We start from the raw sequence: 20,436 nt of genomic DNA on the forward strand, positions 1-20,436 counted from the left end.
CATTCCCCCCTTATTGCAATGGACAACCACGCCGGTGAACATTTTTTTGCAGAGCATGGTAATTCTCTTAAACTACCATCCGCTTTAATTTTACCCCAGTCGTAGTACATACGAGGAAATGGTGAAGCAAGACCTCTCATGTCCTGTGGTTGTAATGGCTGCAGTTTTTGTACCTGAAGCAGCCACTGTCCTGGTGGCCAGGACATCAAGACGTCAGAACTTCATCCATGTTAATAATGTCCTTTGCAGAGATACAGAGTTCAGAGATTTTCTTTGGAAACAAATTCATGGAAGTCTTATCAACTTTCGCTCCCAGTTGTGGCCTAGTGGTTAGGGTGGTGGACTTTGGTCCTGGGGAACTGAGGAACTGAGTTCAATTCCCACTTCAGGCACAGGCAGCTCCTTGTGACTCTGGGCAAGTCACTTAACCCTCCATTGCCCCATGTAAGCCGCATTGAGCCTGCCATGAGTGGGAAAGCGCAGGGTACAAAATGTAACAAAAATAAAAAAATAAGTCTCTAGCCTACAGTGGTTCTCATTCTCACGAAGTCCATTTCTTTTCATGAATCTTGAAATCCCAGTCTAGAAGCGTCTCTTTAATCTGAATTGCGATGGTAGAGCTTGATTTTGTTCCATTGAGAAAATATCTATTCTCTCAAGTCCTCTAATTGAGGCCATTTTGGTTTCTGCCCATGACCTGTGCATTTTCAGGGGTTCATGTTCTCTTGGTGCTTTCTCCTTTCTCCATTTGTGAATGGCCAACTCTCCACCCTCATACTACCTCGCTGCCCTCTGTCGCTTGTTGCTTCCGCTCTTGCAACGGCTTTCAGTTTGAAGTCAGTGTTGTAGGACTTGCATTTCATTCCTTGCATGGTCCTATAGGCCAGGCCAAATATATGTAGAGAGCATAAGAAAGGTTTGTTACATAGCGCAGTATACTTGTGGGCACACTATAGCAAGGTTATTTTGCATTACTACTGATTTTGTGTTCATTATATATGGGTGCAGGTTATTTTTGTAGGCACAGTATATGCATGATAATACGGTGATCCATTTTTCACACCTGAGATGGTCGGCCCAGTTGTCCATGTGGCCAGTGAGGATAGCCCGTTCAATCTCATGCAAAAATCTACAAAGTTTATTGGCTTTTTAGCTTAGTTCACTTGTCCCTAGGTAAATATTGTCTTGCTGTACTAAGTCCAAAAAGCTGCAGATTAGCAAAATTGAGGGTTTTAGCCTACTTGTTTGTAAGACCATCCATACATAAGGGTTTAGAGAAGAATTGTGGGTTTTGTTTGAATTATTGTTTCTCTTTCCACTGCCAGGAGCACTTTAATCAGTAAGGAACCTGACAGCATGCTGGCCCATATGTTCAGAGACAGAGGTCAGTTGGCAAGTTTTATTAATATATTGTGTGGACACAGTTTATTTTATTATGTTCTACCCCAAGCTTGTTCATACAGTAGCTGATTAAAACTTCCTTGTCACAGAGGGCTGGCGCTTAATAAAGACATTAAACAGGAGGTATGAGACAAGTTGTACTTCAGGTCCTCTTTCTACTCGACCCAGTGGGGTTTGGGGGTGTTGTGGATGCTCTACAGTTGGGAGACCCCTTATGTGTGCTGTCTTGAGGCCAGTATTAAAATAATTTGTCTAACCAGCTCTTTGGCCTGACAAGTTTCTTAAATTAAGAAAAGAGAGCATTTTGGGCATTCTGAAAGCATGGCTTTAGTTTAACTGAATAATGCTGAATAGCAGGGTGCTGTCCAACAAAGTTTAACTGGAAGTCGGGCCACTAAAATAACTTTACTAAAATTGCCCAGGTAGTATTACCTGGATACCTTTAACTGGTTGTGTTCTGAAGTTCAGTTTATCCGGTTGAAGTTATCCAGATAACTAGATATTAAACCACAGAACTTCAGAAAAATAATATAAACATGAAGGGTATGAGATACACAAAGTTCATACTAGGATGTGACTATAGAGAATTTTTAAAAAGGCCAGACATAAGAAAAGGAATACCTATAAATTAGGTCTAAGTTACAATAAAGGTCAGCCAACATGTAGGTTTCTCCATCTCTACTGTCGGTATTCTCGGTGGAGAAGGGTAGTTAATGAGGTTCCCCAGGGGTCTGTGCTGGGACCGCTGCTTTTTAACATATTTATAAATGACCTAGAGATGGGAGTCACTAGTGAGGTAATTAAGTTTGCTGACAACACAAAGTTATTCAAAGTCAAATCACAGGAGGATTGTGAAAAATTAAGAGGACCTTACGAGACTGGGAGTCTTGGCGTCTAAATGGCAGATGACATTTAATGTGAGCAAGTGCAAAGTGATGCATGTGGGAAAGAGGAACCCGAATTATAGCTATACCATGCAAGGTTCCACTTTAGGAGTCACAGACCAAGAAAGGGATCTAGGTGTCGTCGTTGATGATAAGTTGAAACCATCTGCTCACTGTGCTGCAGCGGCTAAGAAAGCAAATAGAATGTTAGGTATTATTAGGAAAGGAATGGAAAACAAAAATGAGGAAGTTATAATACCTTTGTATAGCTCTGTGGTGCGACCACACCTCGAATATTGTGTTCAATTTTGGTCGCCGCATCTCAAAAAAGTTATAGTGGAATTAGAAAAGGTACAGAGAAGGGTGACGAAAATGATAAAGGGGATGGGACGACTTCCCTATGAGGAAAGGCTAAAGTGGCTAGGGCTCTTTAGCTTGGAGAAAAGGTGGCTGAGGGGAGATATGATAGAGGTCTATAAAATAATGAGTGGAGTTGAACGGGTACACCTGAAGTGTCTGTTTACGCTTTCCAAAAATACTAGGACTAGGGTGCATGCAATGAAGCTACAAAATAGTAAATTTAAAATGAATTGGAGAAAATGTTTCTTCACTCAACGTGTATTTAAACTCTGGAATTCAGTTGCCAGAGAATGTGCTAAAGGCGGTTAGCTTATCAGAGTTTTTAAAAGTTTGGATGGCTTCCTAAAGGAAAAGTCCATAGACCTTTATTAAATTGGACTTGGGGAAAATCCACTATTTGTAGGATAAGCAGGATAAAATGTTTTAGACTTTTTTGGGATCTTGCCAGGTATTTGTGACCTGGATTGGCCACTGTTGGAAACAGGATACTGGTCGTGATGGACCTTTGGTCTGTCCCAGTATGGCAATACTTATGTACTTATGTAAGAAAAGGAAATTAACAAGTGAGATTAAATGTCTTTGCTTTACTCCAATAGACGGTCTTGCCAACAGCATGTTTGCTGACCTTTGTATCTAACAGAACCACATGACCTTTATAAAGGTGGTAAGAAGTGTAGGTAGAGGGAAGACAGCTTATTGCAGAGGAATGGGTAAGTCCATATGAAGGAGCAGGAAGAAAAAGAACATGAACTGGGACAGGAGCAAGCTAATCGGAGCATAATGAGGTGAGTGAAGGGAAGGTAATACCTAATTTAGATCCCATAAGAAGCAGTAGAAATAAGAGAAAATAAAACATAGAAAAAAAATAAGGTGATACCTTTTTATTGGACTAACAATACATTTTTTGATTAGCTTTCGTAGGTAATCCTTCTTCATCGGATCTGATTAAGAAAGGTTACCTTCGAAACCTAATCAAAATGTATTTAGTCCAATAAAGGTATCACCTTATTTTCTTTTCTATGTTTTATTTTCTTCTGTTTCTGTTGATTACCTTTAAAAGTGGACTAACACAGCTACCACCTCTCTCTACATAAGAAGTAGGAAACCCCTGAGTTGCTTGTGGAAAGGGAAGGTAGCAAGCAGCACTGTGCTAGGGAGTTAGGCCAGACACAGCTTCAAAAAAGATAGGGACTACAAATGGGGTGAATGAAACAAAAGGACAGAACAAGGGGGAGGTCTTAATGAAAGGGTTAACTTTTATTCTTAAGGCTTGCTTCTTTTTTTTGTTTTTTTTTAATGAAAAAAGCAAGGGAAAATGTTGAACCTTTTTGAATTTTCTAATGTATTGACTAATGACTGATTGTGATACTAGGTGCCTGGGGAAATACACAGGACCACCGAGGGGCATTTCTAATCGATCGTAGCCCAGAATACTTTGAGCCAATTTTGAACTATTTACGGCATGGGCAGCTGATTGTAAATGAAGGCATTAATTTATTGGGTAGGTGCTGTCTATAAAAAGCTTTTGAGCATACAACGCTTCTCTGGCTTCCATGAATCCACTATCTGGATCTGGTCTTCCTGTAGCCTGCTGAGGCAGACTCTGCTTCTGACAGCACTTCATCTCCTTTTTCCTTCTTAATTTTTCAGCTACCTCTTCTGTATCCAGCAAGTGGCAACCCTGGTGCTTTTATATATGAACCCCCAGTCCTGGTGTGAAAGGATGCTTATGAACTCTTTAGGTTACTGGGTTTGCACATGCTAGGGATAATTTCTAATAGAGCACCTGTGTGAAATGTCCAAAAAAGCACCTGGTTTATAAAGGCAACATAGGTGCCAGTGCACTTTTTTTTTTCTATAAAATATGGTGCTATCCCTAATTGCATGTAAATCACATGGTTCAGTCTTGCAGTGTGCCTACTTTGTGTGTCTACCCATGTGCAATTTTATAAGAGTTTATGGAAACTTAGTCTACATGCAGAATAAGCTCTATGAAATTACCCCCATAGTGCATCTATTTTCCTATAATAAACACTAGGGATAGATTTCACTTACACGCATCCATTTTCTACAAAGGACACTTTTTTTTGTTGTGTTTTGTCAGTATTCTTCATTATTATGCATGTCTGTCTAAGCAACCCCATAAACACTGAATTGGCTTTTTCACCTGTAGTAGATTTTCTTATGCTATTGGTGTCTTGTTACCGTGCTCAAGATCAAGCATAATGCCAGTCCTGATGCATGCATGTTTAATAAATTTCAGTCTTTTTATTCCTTTGTTTAATTTGTGTGCAGTTTTGTGTGAGTATGCAGTGAATGTTTTCCCCATACTTTTGCCATTGAAATAGCCTTTAGTGGTTGGTTTTATAATAAACTTGTGCTCCGGTTTACTAAGCCACACTAGCGGCTGTCCGTGTTCTAGTGCTGACACAGCCCATTCACTTTGAATGGGCCGTGTCAGCATTAGCGCACAGACAGCCGCTAGCACTGCTGAGTAAACAGACCCCTTAATTTGGGCACTGAATACATATTTTCAAGGTAACACCAATTTTGTTTTGTTTTTTTCAAAGGGAAAATGTGTATGTGCCTGCCTTTACAAATGTATCCCAAAAGTGCTGCACACATAGCTATTTAATGTACCAAATTTTGCAGTTTATTTTATGTGCATAGGTGCACATTTTATAAATAGTGCTTCTGATTTTACAGTTAAACACTGATAACATACCAATGTCTTTTTTTTTTTTCCTGTGCTCATTACTCCTAAGTGGCACAGATGTACATATCTGATTCCACTAGAAAAAAAGTACCCAGCAATAGTTTCTATGAAGCAAAAACACCAGACACTTTTTTTTTAATCGTCGTCAAAGAACCCTTAACTATCTGGAAAATGAATTCTTACATTTACAAACTCCTAAGGAAGCTCTGTCTTAGGTATGAACGCAAAGGCTTCAGTAAAGCTAGCATTGTCCCCGGGTCATCACTATTCAGTTCAGATAGCTTGTATGTGCATAAGTTTGCTTTTTTTTTTTTTGTACATAAACTCTCTTACCAATGGAGACCTTTTTTTTAATTGTATGGTCCCTATTGTATCAGCCACTTCTTATTCTTGGCGATGAGTAACTTGGAATCTTACTACAGGTACTTGTGACATATATTGGCCACTGATTAGAAAAGGATAGTGGGCTATGAACCTTTGGACTGACCCAGTAGGGCAACTCTTATGTTGATATTGCTGCAATGGAACAAATGAAGCTTAAATTTTTTTTAGTCATGCAGTTTGGTTGCATACATTAAACCACATTTTGACTTCGTCTGTCCTTGAGTGGAGGAGTAACCTAGTGGTTAGTGCAGTGGACTTTGATCCTGGGGAACTGAGTTCAATTCCCACTTCAGTTCCTTGTGACTCTGGGCAAGTCACTTAACCCTCCATTGCCCCTGGTACAAAACAAGTACTACTACTACTACCTGAATATATGTAAACCACTTTGAATGTAGTTGCAAAAAACCTCAGAAAGGCGGTATATCAAGTCCCATTTCCCTTCCCCTCCCTTCCATGGTAGTCCTCTTCCTGCTAATAAATGAAAAAAATCAATGATAGCTAGCACTACCTGTCTCTGCACTGACACACAAATTAAGGTACTATGACCAAAACGTTTTTAATGGCGTAAGCTTAGAAATGTCTTGCTTTGAAGATATGTAGTACTATTTTTACCTCTTCAGGAGGAACATAAATCATTGTGCAGGCTGAAAATCTAGCCCTGTTCTAAGCAATGCATTTGCACATAACTTGAAATATATGTAGCAGTGCTGGATTAGTGCAGTTACCATGCTGGCATTTAACATAAGTACCTTACCTGGATGTAAGTCCTTTTCTGGATAGTGACAGAATATCACTGTTTGAATATCTTCTTTGCCTGCCCTTGCCCTGCCCCCTTTTTTATATGGATAGTGACTTACAGCGTGGTAGTCTCCATATATATTTTTTAAAAATACACATTAAAGAAGTTATACAGTCACCTCTTGCCAGTGAACATAATTTGCTTTGAATATCAGCCCAATAGGGTTTGTGTGTATTTAACAGTAATTTTAGTCTGTAAACATGGGCTGATTTTTACCTCATTTTGGGCTGTCGGGAAGGGGTGCAAGTGAAAGATATTTATTCTGAGAATATGCGGTGGGGGGGAAATGGCTGTGTAATTCCATAAGTGAACTCTGTCGACAGGGCATAACAGCATATTGCACACATTCAGTGTTCCTGTTTTTGTAGCTCACTTGGACCAAAGTTATGGGAAGGTCATATGAGTATATGCTATCTGTTAATGACAAATGCAATTTCTAATTTCTGCTAGGTGTTTTGGAGGAAGCCAAATTTTTCGGCATAGATTCATTGATTGAGCACCTAGAAGTGGCAATAAGGGTAATTATACTTTTTTTTTTTTTTACCCTCCCCCCCCCCCCCCCCCCATACAAAGATCTATGTCTTGTCACAGTATAGCACAGGGGATGGTTTTTCATTGGTTGTAGTGGTTCCATGCAGAGCCCCTGGCCATCCTATACAGCATGAGGCAGGAAGATGGCTATAGTACATAAATGCATATGCAATACACCTGCATGAGTTTCTAAAAACTTACTTCTTTGTTAAAATGTACTCCCCTAGTTCCTCTGCTGATTAATATTCCCACCGCACTCCCCCATCCTGCTTAGTTCCCCATTGTTAGCTACTGCTCCCCTTGTCTATCCTTTGTCAACTTTAACTGTATTTTCTCAATTTGTAATTTTTCCTAATTTTTCTATAAGCCACATTGTGCCTGCATGTGTGGGGAAATGTGGGATACAAATGAACCATAAATAAATAAAAAGGAAAGAATTAGAAAATCTAGCAGGGTTTGACTAATGTTATAATATGGGTATGACCAGGATATCTGTCAGTATAGATGAACCTTTAGCCATGTGCCTTCCCCCCCACCCCTTGGGGCATCTTCAAGACCCTCCCTTTTTCTCCAGTATCTCTTCTTCTCCCCCCCCCCCCCCCCGTTCCAGGACCTGTTTCTTCTCTTCTGACACTGCCATCCCCCTACCTCCGTCCAACTCCTGCAGCTCCAAAAGCCACTATCATTGTGGTGGTGGCCTTGTGCTCATCGCCACACTGACAGTAGCTTTTAAAGTGCTGCACTGCTGCTGTCTTGCCAGCTGTGCCATCACCATACCCTAATTCTAGCACACTCCGGCAGATGCCTAACCCATCTACCTAACCCTTGGTACAATGCTGGCTGAAGCCAAAAGTCTTGTGAACTTTGGTGAATTTAATTATAAGCTTCTCTTGCCCAGCAGTTGATACTTGTTCTCTTTTTTTTGCAGGGTTTAATACCCTTGATTAAAAAGGACTACAATGTTCTTTTGTTTTCTGCTGTTTTAACACATACAAGGGAATTAAGGAATTTGGTGTTTAAATGATTGGGTTATTTCTGTTTGATCTCTTTGCTGCTTCTCTTCAAGAATTCTCAACCAGCAGAAGACCATTCTCCAATATCCCGGAAGGAGTTTGTCCGATTTCTGCTTGCAACATCCACCAAGTCAGAACTGCGGTGCCAGGTACAATACATTTCAGATCCAAATGATTCCTCAAGGCCTTATTCCTGTGTCACTTTTTTTCTTGTTTGCTAGTTATTTTATTCCATAATAATTTAGTTCACTTGGAATAAAGTGTAACCTAACGATGACAGCCCTTTTGGAAAATAAGTATATAATACTTTGTGAGAGGATAAAGTTTTTATGTCGTCTTTTGTTTTAACATATAGAATTTTGGAGGGAGTGTGTTTAGAGTTGAAATGGCACATCTTTCCCTGAAATGTGTAGGAGAGGCAGTGAATTAGTATTGTAGAAATTTATTTATTATTATTTATTTATTATTATTATTTATTATATTTGTATTGATGTTTTTAGTTGTGATTTTTGTAAATTGCTATGGACTTCCTTTTTTGAGAAATAAGACTGTTTGATTCAACTAGCTGACAGCAAAAACAGAGAGGGTCCAAATGTACACAAAGCAAAGTAGTACACAAAAAAAAGCACAAAAGGGCCCCCAGAAGTGGAAACAATGATGTAATCTTTAACAGATGGGACCCAACACAGGCCGTGTTTCAGCGCACAACAACGCCTGCCTGAGGGGTTAGTATCGATCTCTTTAAGTGTATTAAAGGACAATGGAGTGTCCTTGTGCGTAAAATTACAGATTATCAAGCAGATTACAATCGGTGCTTTCAGCCGCTTAACTCTTTTGAACTACGAGTTAAGCGGTTGAAAGCACCGATTGTAATCTGCTTGATAATCGGTAATTTTAAGCACAAGGACACTCCGTTCTCCTTTAATACACTTAAGGAGATCGATACTGACCCCTGAGGCAGGTGCTGTTGTGTGCCGAAACACAGCCTGTGTCGGGTCCAGTCCGTTAAAGATTTATTTATTTATCTCATTTGTACCCCAGTTTCCCAAGTGTCAGGCTCAATGTGGCTTACAATGCACCACAGAGGCAGGCGCCAATGCAGTAAAATGAAGCTAATACAGCAAACCTACAAGAGATAATGGGGAAGAATAGGAATGGATGGAAGGAGAGGGCAAATTTTGAGGGAAGGGGGATATGTCCAAATGTCTCTAGATCAGTGTGCTTCCAGCAGTGGAGTCACTGGGGGAAGTCCGCAGGGTAGGCACTTCTGACTAACATGGTCTTCAGCGATTTCCAGAAAGTTAGATGATCTGTAGTGGTTTTGATGGACCTCGGTAAAGAGTTCCAAAACTGAGTGCCAATGAAAGAGAAGGAGGTAGCGTATGCAGTCTTGTGCTTGACTCCATTGCAGTTCTGGGGCCCTTTTGTGGGTTTGTTTGTTTTTTTGAGGACTGGTTCAACTAGCTGAAATTTTATTAGGTATGTTTCTGTTGTCCCTTCTCATTGCTAATGGTTAGAGGGTGGGAGTTGGGTAAAACCCCTTTACTCCAAGAAAATGGCAACTTTCACAGTCTGCCAAGGAGCTGGTACACAAGAGCATGATCTTCCTACAGGGACAGTCATTCCCTTACCACATAAACAGACATGGATGAGATTACTGATCATCTTGAGACACACTACCCTCGTTTTAATGTAAAAAAAAAAAAAAAAAAAAAACTAGGGGCCTGTTATTCAAAAGGGTTTAACCAGATGGGAAAGGCTCCAGCCCAGTTCATCCCCACTGATCTGGCCATCTGCCAAAATTCAGTGGCACTTAGTCATTGGCATTATCTGCTTATTGCCTATGACCAGTACAGCACAGTCTGGTTAGTGGTGGGGTGGTCTGGGGAGCGGGGACAGAACTTGGGTGGAGTCGCCACTTACCTGGTTAGCAGTGGTATTTAGTCGGCTACCAATTTAAAGAAGCACACAAAGCTAGGACATCCATCCTAACTTGATCCACTAAGCCTAATCAGGCACTGGTCTGAAAATGTGCTGGTTCCCAGTTACTTTCGAGTGACCACACTTACCCAGATAGTCAATGCTGGAGCTTAGACAAAACCCAGCATTGAATACCTGGGCTTAATCCAGTCTGCAGCTGTTAGCAGCTTAAACTGCTGACCACCACGAGCTGAATATCTGGCCATGAAACACAAGCTGTCCAGGATACTGTAGAGTAACATGGTCACAGGGTAGCTTCCATGCTGGGTGTCCTCCTTATTCCCCTTCCTCTCAATTTCCAGTGCTGTTTGCTAAATAACCTTTTTTTTTTTTTTTATTCTTGGATTGTTTCTGAAGGGTTTGAATTTTAGCGGTGCTGATCTATCCCGGCTGGATCTCCGTTACATTAACTTTAAAATGGCCAATCTGAGCCGGTGTAATCTGGTGTATGCCAACTTGTGCTGCGCAAATCTGGAGAGAACAGATCTCTCAGGATCTGTCCTGGATGTAAGTCTTATTGCTGCCTTCCTTAAAGATAAATACTCATGCTTGGTACTGCTTTTCAGAAATGCTTGAAAGCAACAGGGAAAAGATCTGTGGTAGTTTTTTTGTTTAAGAAATAAGATTCCCACCAATTTTGTTTTGTGGCCTCCTGAATCTTTTTGGTAACATGACGTGCAGTCCAGTCTCAGATTTGGCTTCACATGTTGTACTTATCTCTTCCAGTAGTGGTCACTCTTCAGATCATTTAGCGTAACTCTGTCTCCTCATTTGTAATTAGTTACTGGCAGTATACTGAAAGGGCAGGGAAGTGCATCAGTGCCTTCTATTTCCGTGTTACTAAACAGTATGTTAAAAATGAGAAATCCCCAAGGTGGTTTTTTTTGTGTGTGTGTTTTTGAACAGGATTGCAGATCAACACTAGAAATAAGTAAATGTCTCAAAATGTAAAACATAACAAAAATACAAAACCAAACCTATCGTTTGACTCCCAATCACCTGCATTCGTAGCCCACAGGTGCGTATCATCAGTATCGCATGGTTATTTAGCATTATGTTGTGTAATGTATTTCAGGAGGATCATATATATATATTTTTTTTTAATAAAACATTTATTTCCACAGCATCCCTCTTGACTGGCAGATGGTTATGCACTCTGACCAGCAGATGGAGACTGAGAATAAACTGTGCTTCAAGTGAGCCTATAAGTGGGCTGTACTGTGCACTGCAGTGCTCGGGGAAACCAGTCTGCTCTCATTCTTAGCAGATGGAGGAGTGGTAAGCCTGTGCAGTTGGTTACTTGTGTGGACCTTGGGATTTCTTTTTTGTCTTTGAGTTTTCATCCTGGGGCTATTGGGTAAGAGAAAACACTCTTTATTTAAAAAAACGAAAACTGAGAAAACAAAAATCCAGAGGTAGTTTGGGGTTTTGCTTCCCTCTTGTCTGCCTGCTGTTTAGGGGTTGAGGCCTGCGGGGGTCTCTTTTGCCCCGGGGGGTGTTAAATCTGGGTGGCTGGGTCCCTCCCCCCACTTGGACCCTGCTGCGGGTACCTTTGGTTTGTGATACTCAGCGTCTGGCTCTGTCTACGGGCAGGCCGGCAGTTTGCTGTGGGGTCTGCCATGCTACTTTCTAGCCTGAGTGTCGGTTAAAAAAAAAAAAAAAAACAAGTATCACCAGAGCTTCACCGCAGTGAAGCCGCATGTGTTAAAAAAAAAACAAATAAAAAGCCCTACAAACAGAATAGCAGACTTTTTTGTTTGTTTTCTCCTTCAGCGGTTATTTTCCTTCTGCCCAGATACTTCTCCAGGGAGCCGCGGAGTTCCCACATTTTTTTCTTTCCTAGTGGTGATGTCTCGGCGCCCTAAGCGCTGCGCAGTTTGCCTACACTGGGGGTGGATGCAGCACCAAGTTGGTATGTGGGGAGTCTGGGCAGGCAAGCTATGCTGACTCCTCACATACCAACTCCCCACTCAAGTGAGCCCATTCGGGTGGTTGCCTTGTTTTTGGCGGGAACCGCCACCATTTTGTCTCTGGCCTTTTCTGCCTTGGGGTCTCTGCCCCTTCGGCCTGACACCGCCTAGTGCTTCGGGAGTTGATTTTTTCCCCCGGAATTTGTTTTGGCCATGTAGGCCTTTTGCCTGGAGCAAACTAGGGCTGCCCCGCAGGAGGGAGCTGTGCTTCAGGGAGACTCCTCTTCCTCTCTCCCCCCCCCCCCCCCTTCTAAATGCAAGCATGGAGAATGGGAGGAGGAGGACCTCCTGGGACTGTTCTTCTCAGAGGTTGGAGGCTTTACCTGGCTTGTCTGAGGAGGAGGATCTCGGGGACTAGGAGCAGCCAGGGGAGGGACAACTCCTGGCAGGAGGAGCTGCCTTTAGGGGAGGATGCCTCGGTTGTTCACATTTTCCATCGGGAGGAGCTGCAGGAACTGATTTTCCAGGTGTCTTCCATGCTGCAGTTCGAGGAGTCTCCCTGGAGGCTCCTTAGATGTGGCTTCCTTAAGGGGGTTCGCAGATCCTCCTGCTGTTTCCCCCATGCACCAGGACATTTGAGATGTTATCCAGACGCAGTGGGCTTCTCTGGAAGCCCCCTTTTCGGGTTGCAAAGTCCATGGTTCGTCTTTATCCCATTCCAGAGCAGGATCTGGAGTCCTTGCGTTCCCCCATGGTGGACACTAGTCTCTGCAGTCACCAAGAAAAATACGGGGCTCATGGATGGTGGCTACACCCTTGGGGAACCCCAGGATCGTTGACTGGAAGCGCTGCTTAAGCAAAGTTTTGATGTTGCTGCCTTGGCTGATCAGGCAGCTGTTTGTGGGGGTTTGGCAGACTGGGCATGTTTTCATTGGACAGAGTTGCATGATTGGTTCGTAGTGGATCAGGAGGCCACCACATTGAAGATGGGCGCCTCCTCCTTATCAGATGCCTTGTATGATCTGCTCTGTGCGTCCTTTAAGTCTGTAGCTCTTAGTATAGCAGCCTGGTGGTTGTTGTGGTCCGAGGCTGGTCGATTGATGCGGCGTCCAAGTCTAAATTGAGCAGGTTTCCCTTCCGAGGCTCCCTGTTTGGTGAGGATCTGGATAAGTTGGTCAGAAGTCTAAGGGAGACTAACCAGGTTATTTTCGAAAGAGAAAGACGCCCATATTTCGACCCAAATCGGGAGATGGGCGTCTTTCTCCCGTGTGTGACCAAATCGGTATAATCGAATGCTGATTTTGGTAGTCTTCAACTGCATTCCGTCGCAGGAACGAACAAAGTTGACGGGGGCGTGTTGGAGGCGTGGCGAAGGCTGGACTAGGGCGTGGTTATCGGCCGAGGAGAGATGGGCGTCTTTAGCTGATAATCGAAACAAGAAGGGCGTTTGGATGAGAATTTGGACCCTTTTTTTTTCAGGTCCAAGTCCCAAAAAACTGCCCCAAACTGACCAGATGACCACCGGACGGAATCGGGGATCACCTCCCTGACTCCCCCAGTGGTCACTAACCCCCTCCCACCAAAAAAAAAACACTTTAAAACTCTTTTTTCCAGCCTGTATGCCAGGCTCAAATGCCATACCCACCTCCATGACGCAGAATGTCAGCTTTTCCCTGATTCTGATGTGGGTCTTGGGTGAGTGTGACACCTTTTTCTGTTAAGGGCACTGCAAGAGTCCCAATCAGCAAATGCATTGTGGTGGGTGTACTGTATGGGGCTCCGTGATTCCACTAGCTTGTGTTAAATGCTCACGATGTTGGTATTTTGGTAGGCTCTACTCCCATGGGCTTTTCCCTCTGCTTACTAGATCAGTGTGCGCCCTGTTTTGTTTCCGGTAGTCCATGAGGTAGTGGCCAATTTTGTAAGCCAGTTTTAGCTGCCTTTCATGTGTTACCCACTTTACTGAAAGTGGGCATTGTACAGCATTCTGCCAGCTCTGACCTACTGCTAATCTCAGTACCAGGGAGAGACTTTGCAGGAGGGGCACAACCTCTGATCTGCAGTTAACTGTGAGTAAACGTGCTTATTCCAATAAAGGACGTTTTCGGAGACATTAGTCTTCAGGTGTCAACTGGTGGTGCCGAGGTTCTACAGCAGCAACAAGTCCTAGAGGCCTGGAGCACTTTTAGTGGGTACCACAGTGCACTTCAGGCAGGCGGACCAAGGCCCATCCCCCCCTACCTGTAACACTTGTGCTGGTAAATGGGAGGCCTCCAAAACCCACTGTACCCAGATGTAGGTGCCCCCTTCACCCTAAGAGCTATGGTAGTGTTGTACATTTGTGGGTAGTGGGTTTGAGGGAGAGGGCTGGGGGCTCAGCACCCGTGGTAAGGGAGCTATGCATGTGGCAGCTGTTTCTGAAGTCCACCGCACTGACCTCTAGGGTGCCCAGTTGGTGTCCTGGCATGTCAGGGGGGCCAGTGTGCTACGAATCCTGGCCCTCCCACGACCAAATGGCTCGGATTAGGACGTTTTTGAGCTGGCCGGTTTTAGTTTTCATTATCGCCTAAAAAAAAAAAAAAAAAAAACGCCCAGCTCAGAAACGAACAAATCCTGGCATTTGGTCCGTACAAACCGTATTTTCGAAACAAACAAGATGTCCGGTTTTTTTTCGAAAATACGGCCTCTGTCCCGGAGGAAAGTGACGTCACCGGGCAGCATGGACACCTGAAAAGCTAGCTCCGGTGGCCTCGCGGCAAAAACGATCGCGTTCGCGATCCAAAGCTAAGCTGGAAAGCTAAAATTGACGGCAGCACTAAAGCGGGAACTCGTACCACGAAAGCGCATGAATTTTCGCCGAACTGTGGCTGATCTTTCAAGGTTTGCATTCGCCGGAGGCGCGACCCCGATAAAAAACAAAATGGCCGACGCACGGAAAAATAAAGAATTGACAGAGAAAGCAAAACCCCAGGAGCCAACGCTGGAACAGCGATCGGTAACAGAACTCACAGAAGAAGAGCAGCCCAGCCTGCAATTATGCCTGCAAAACATCAGCGCTGACCTCAAGGCACTGCGAGCTGAGGTAGCTAAGTTGGGCACAGACTTGCGCGACGAGATAAGAGAGCTGGGAGTGCGGCTAGAGGACACGGAGGCCCAAGTGGAAGCCCACAGCGAGGCCCTTGGCTCGATGGACCAACATATCACTGAACTCCGGAGCGAACAGCAAATATACAAGATAAACTGGAAGATCTGGAGAATCGGGGACGCCGCAACAATTTGAGATTTCGAGGCCTACCGGACACACCTCTATACCAGGACAGTGAGCAAGTAGTACAAAAAATAATACAAGAACTGTTCACACAGAACGGGGCCAATATGGAACCTGAGGCAGTGCAATTGGAGAGGGCACACCGGGCACTGGGACCGGTAAGAAATAATAGACCCAAAGATATCATTGCCTGCTTCAGTAGCTACAAACTAAAGGAACAAATACTGAAACTGATGCGACAAACTTCAGACTTTAAATGGGATTCCTACCATGTTGAAATATATCAGGACTGGCAGCGGCGACGCTGAGAAGGAGAGGGGATTTGCGGCCATTCACGAGATATCTTAGAGAGCAGAAGATCCAGTACAGATGGCGGCACCCCTTCGCTTTGGTATTCTATAAAGATGGCAAACAACATCAGATTCAGTCTCTTTTGGAAGCCAGAGCAGTATGCCCGGAGTCCGCAGATGAGAGTGACAGGCGGGAGGCCAGTTCGGGAGCAAGACCAAACTCCCGCTCCCTCCCACCAAAATGGCAACGAGTGGGAAACGGCCGGAAAAGACTACAAACAACAATCGGCCTCAAAGATCACCTGACGAGGCACAAACTTTATATTCGGGAAAGTTATTACCTTTAAAATTGTTGCTGGATGTTGAAAATGTTGAGCAGAATTCCAGCTTTTGGACAAGAGGTAGTTATGATGTGTTTTTGTTGTGGGGCCCCGGGCAGGGCCAGCTGTTCCTTCCTCTCTGAATAGGCACCCATAGAGATTCTGTTTGGGATGCCTAAAATGTATGGGGGAAAGTGGGGAGGGGGGGGGTACAGGGGGGAGTAATGAGAAATAGAAGCAAACCATGTATGTCTCTAGCAGCAAATAGGACACAAGTTATGAATAAAGTAAAAGCGCTGAAGCAGGGAGGATGGATGTATAGTAAGAGGTAATGGGAGATATTAAATGCATGTCACTCAATGTCCGAGGGCTGAATATACCTAGGAAACGGCAGTTACTGTTCCGGGAATTGAGGCGGCTTGGGGTAGATATAGGGATGATACAAGAAACCCATTTAAAGCCCAGACATGAATATCTATGTGCTAATAAGAATACCCTCTCATATATTTCGCCTCCAATATAGATAATACGAAAAGCAAAGGGGTCCTGATAGCATTCTGTAGTGGCAAGAATTGGGAGGTACAAAAGGTTATCAAGGATAAGAATGGGAGATATCTGTTAATTGTTTTAACAATGGGGGGGAAGACCTACACACTGGTGAACATATATTGCCCTAACACTAAGCAGGGAGACTTCCTCTCGGATCTAGATCAGATACTGCTACGGCATTTGGAGGGTTCTCTCCTGATAGGTGGTGATTTCAACCTCACTCTGCATCCACTACTAGATAATACGACACGTAATGCGAACTACGCTAAACAAGACAGGCGACACCTCACGAGTTTATAACACGATGGCAACTTATTGATTTATGGCGAAGGGACAATCCATCCCAGCGAGCTTATACATATTTTTCCACAGTGCATCAGTCCTCTTCTAGAATAGACCTATGGATGGGGGATGCATCTCTGTTAGGGGTGGTGGGGGAACACACTATACTACCTCATACATGGTCGGACCACTCTCCGGTGCTATTAACAATCAAGGGGTTAGACCCTAATAAAACAAAACGGCAGTGGCGCTTGGACGATGCTTTATTGGCGGATCCATCTAATATTTCCCAGATAGAATCGGCCATCCAGGATTATATCCTATTCAATGATAATGATGAGGTCTCCCCAACTGTGCTATGGGAGGGCTTTAAAGCAGTAATAAGGGGCCATCTGATCGCACTGCGGGCGAGGAGATGGAAGGAGAGATGTGCTAGAGAAAGGAATTACGCCAACAACTCCTACAGACGGAGACACTGTTGCAAGAAGGAATAGATCAAAATCCGCTGAAACTGAGGGGGCAGGCACACAAAATCCGAACTCAGATACATGAACTGGAACTAGCAGATCTGGCAGAAAAACTACAGAGGGTACGCCAACAACATTTTGAATTTGGTAACAAACCTAGCAGACTACTAGCCCATAAACTGGCCCAACATGCTAGCAGAACCTGATAGGGGGCCTACGGGATGCAGGGGGAGTGGTGCACTCAGAACCCGAGTTTCTAGATGCAGCCTTTAGTGGATATTATAAGACCTTATATAGTGATACAACAAGCTGTGCAACTGAAGAGATTAGTAATTATCTGGAGGGCGTGGAGCTCCCGCGGCTCCCCGACATAGCAAATCAGGTACTGGGGGAACCCATAACGCAAGAAGAGATAGAACAGACGATTCATGGGCTCTCTGTGCATAAAGCTCCAGGGCCAGATGGCTTACAAATAAATTTTATAAAACTTTTCAAAAACAATTGGTCCCTCTGCTGCTCCGGGTGTTTAACTCTTTGGATAGGGCCAGGGCATCCCACCTACATGGAATCTGGCTACAATCACGGTTCTCCCTAAACAAGGCAAAGATCCCCAGCTGTGTAGCTACAGGCCTATCTCTTTGTTGGGAGTAGATTATAAAATATTTTCCAAAATTATGGCCACTAGGCTCCAGAAATACCTCCCACAGCTTATACATGAAGACCAGGCGGGCTTTGTACGAGCGCCAGACCTTTGACAACATTAGGAGAGCGCTACAGGTTATTCAGGGGGCCCAAATACTTACATCTCCCCTTTGTATTTTGTCCTTAGATGCAGAAAAGGCCTTTGATCGGGTCGGCTGGTCATTTCTCTTCGCAGTGCTTGAGAAGTTTGGGGTGGGGGGACGGTACGTGGAATGGCTGTCTCTTATATATGAGAATCCGAGGGCAGCGGTGCGGATCAATGGGACATTAACTAACTCCTTTCCCCTGCAGGGGGCACCAGACAGGGTTGTGCACTGTCGCCACTTCTGTTTGCCCTAGTAATGGAACCCCTGGCATCGAGGATTAGAGCACATGAGAGAATAAGGGGTCTTATGGGGGGGGTATTGAGACGAAAATTCTATTATTTGCAGACGATGTCCTACTTCTGTTAAAGGACCCCCTGGTTGCATTCCCCGCTTTGGAGAAGAAATACAGGCATATGGGGCGGTGTCCGGCTTTAAAATTAACTTTACCAAATCCGAAGCACTTGATATAAACTACCTGACACAGTCCTGGAAACATTGAAGACACAATTCCCATATAGGTGGGCTAAAAGTTTGTCAAATATCTTGGGGTCAGTTTACCACGCCGAATGGAGGAGGTATTTGAATATAACTTTCCAAGTAAGGTGCGAGAGCTCTTTAGGGACCTAGAGCGTTGGGAGGGATTGACACTATCCTGGGTGGGTAGTTAACGCTGTCAAGATGATGATGCTCCCGAAGCTGCTGTACCTATTCACGGCCCTCCCAATCGAAATACCAGCTGCCTTTTTCAGAGGCTTACAGGGCAGGGTGTTCTCATTTATATGGAAGAAGAGACCACCTGGGTAAAGCGAGAGATGATGTATCAATTTAGAGATCGGGGAGGCATGGGGGTTCCCCAATTCCAGATGTATCAGACTGCAGCCCACTTACGAATTTTAGCAATCTGGCTTCAGAATACAGGGAAACTCTGGACAGAGGTAGAACAAAGCTGGTTGGAGCCCTACCCACTTCGTGCAATACCATGGTTACCTAACCCCACACTCTGGGCATTAATTAAAAGAAGTCCCCTTCTCCTGCAGTGGCCACTAACAATTTGGTACAAGGTTAGGAAGCAGTTTTTTCCAGAGCGTAAATATTTCAAACATACATTTCTTAGATTCGCCCCCCAATTTGGGCCGGGTAGATCAGATAAAGTATATAAGGAATGGGAAGATTGGGGACTCTGTGAATTAGGACAAATGTGTGAGGAGGGTGCGGTCCCACCCTACTCGGAACTATGCCAAATACACGGGCTCTCTCCCTTGCAATCCTTTTATTATTATCAAGTACAGCACTTTATCAAAAATAAAGCAAGGGAGGAGCTGGAGCTAGCCGAGACACAGCTAGAGATAGGGATGACAAAAGGGGGGAACAGGGGGGGCATCTCAAGAATATATAAGGCTTTGTTGGCCCGAGAAGATCCCGTAGAATATTACATACATAAATGGGAGGTGGCAATAGGGACAACATATGATCCCGCACTGTGGGGAAGGGCTCTCAAATCCTTGCTTAGGGTATCGATCTCTAGTGCTATGATAGAAAATGGGCATAAGATGTTGTACGGTTGGTACTATACCCCAAGCCGCCTGGCCAGGATGTTTGGGACAGGTTCCTCCCAATGCTGGCGGGACTGTGGAGAGGAAGGTGATATGTACCATATATGGTGGTCCTGTGTATATGCATCTAGATTCTGGATGAAAATAGTGGACTTTGTAAATTTAGTGACGACCGCACAATACCAGCTGAAAGCGGAACACTGTCTACTTCACTTAAACCACCAGTGATTCCGTCACACGTCCACCAGTTTGCCACTCAGGTGTTTGTGGCGGGCAGGCTGGTGCTGGCGGCATCCTGGAAAAAACCTAGCCTACCGGACATTCAGTGGTGCTGGAAAAACTGAACTACATCCACTTAATGTCTAAGCTGACAGCGATGAGTAAAGGGCGCTTAGCCCAACATAGGAAGATATGGGAACAATACAACACTTGGTCCGCAACAGCAGCGCAGTAACAGAGACTTCAGGACTGTTAAAGGGACAGTGGGGGGGGGGGGGGGGGAGAGGGGAGGGGGGGGGGGATCTACAGGAGGTAGTTATGATAGGACCATTACTGTAATATGCAACTGTTCTTCAAGATATCCTGTTACATGACAGAAAAGTCTTAAATTTTGTTTTGTATGGTTCTGAAAATTATATAAATAAAAAACTTAAAAAAAAGAAAATACGGTCTGTCCCTCCTCTTCACGTACCCGTTTTTGGACATAGACGCCCATGGAGGTAGGCGTTCGCGTTCGATTATGCCCCTCTAAGGTTTCTCGGCTTCCAGTGGTCAAAGGCATGTCCGGGAATCTAGGTTTAGGGAGGCTTGTCACTATAGGCCAGGTAGAAGAGTTGGTCCTTAGCGTAGCAGTCCTTTGGGGGGGGGGGGGGGGAAACAAGACTCCGGACATTCAGCAGCTGGCTCCAGCAGACCTGCACAATGAAGGTGTCGGGTCGTTG

At 44.2% G+C, this 20,436-nt stretch overlaps 1 protein-coding gene across 1 annotated transcript in view; it reads left to right on the plus strand.

The window, feature by feature from the left end:
* LOC115459310 (BTB/POZ domain-containing protein KCTD9-like) overlaps positions 1–10,575 on the plus strand; it is a gene marked incomplete at its 3' end in the record, with an annotated part of 49,601 nt that extends 39,026 nt beyond the window's left edge. The window contains exons 5-9 of the mRNA XM_030189156.1: positions 1,326–1,384; positions 4,018–4,146; positions 6,995–7,062; positions 8,142–8,237; positions 10,426–10,575. Coding sequence (XP_030045016.1) covers positions 1,326–1,384; positions 4,018–4,146; positions 6,995–7,062; positions 8,142–8,237; positions 10,426–10,575 — 502 coding nt within the window. The remainder of the gene's footprint in view (positions 1–1,325; positions 1,385–4,017; positions 4,147–6,994; positions 7,063–8,141; positions 8,238–10,425) is intronic.
* Between the last annotated feature and the right edge of the window lie 9,861 nt (positions 10,576–20,436).

The sequence above is a fragment of the Microcaecilia unicolor genome, unplaced genomic scaffold (assembly GCF_901765095.1).
Source record: "Microcaecilia unicolor unplaced genomic scaffold, aMicUni1.1, whole genome shotgun sequence".
Classification (NCBI taxonomy): Eukaryota; Metazoa; Chordata; class Amphibia; order Gymnophiona; family Siphonopidae; genus Microcaecilia; species Microcaecilia unicolor.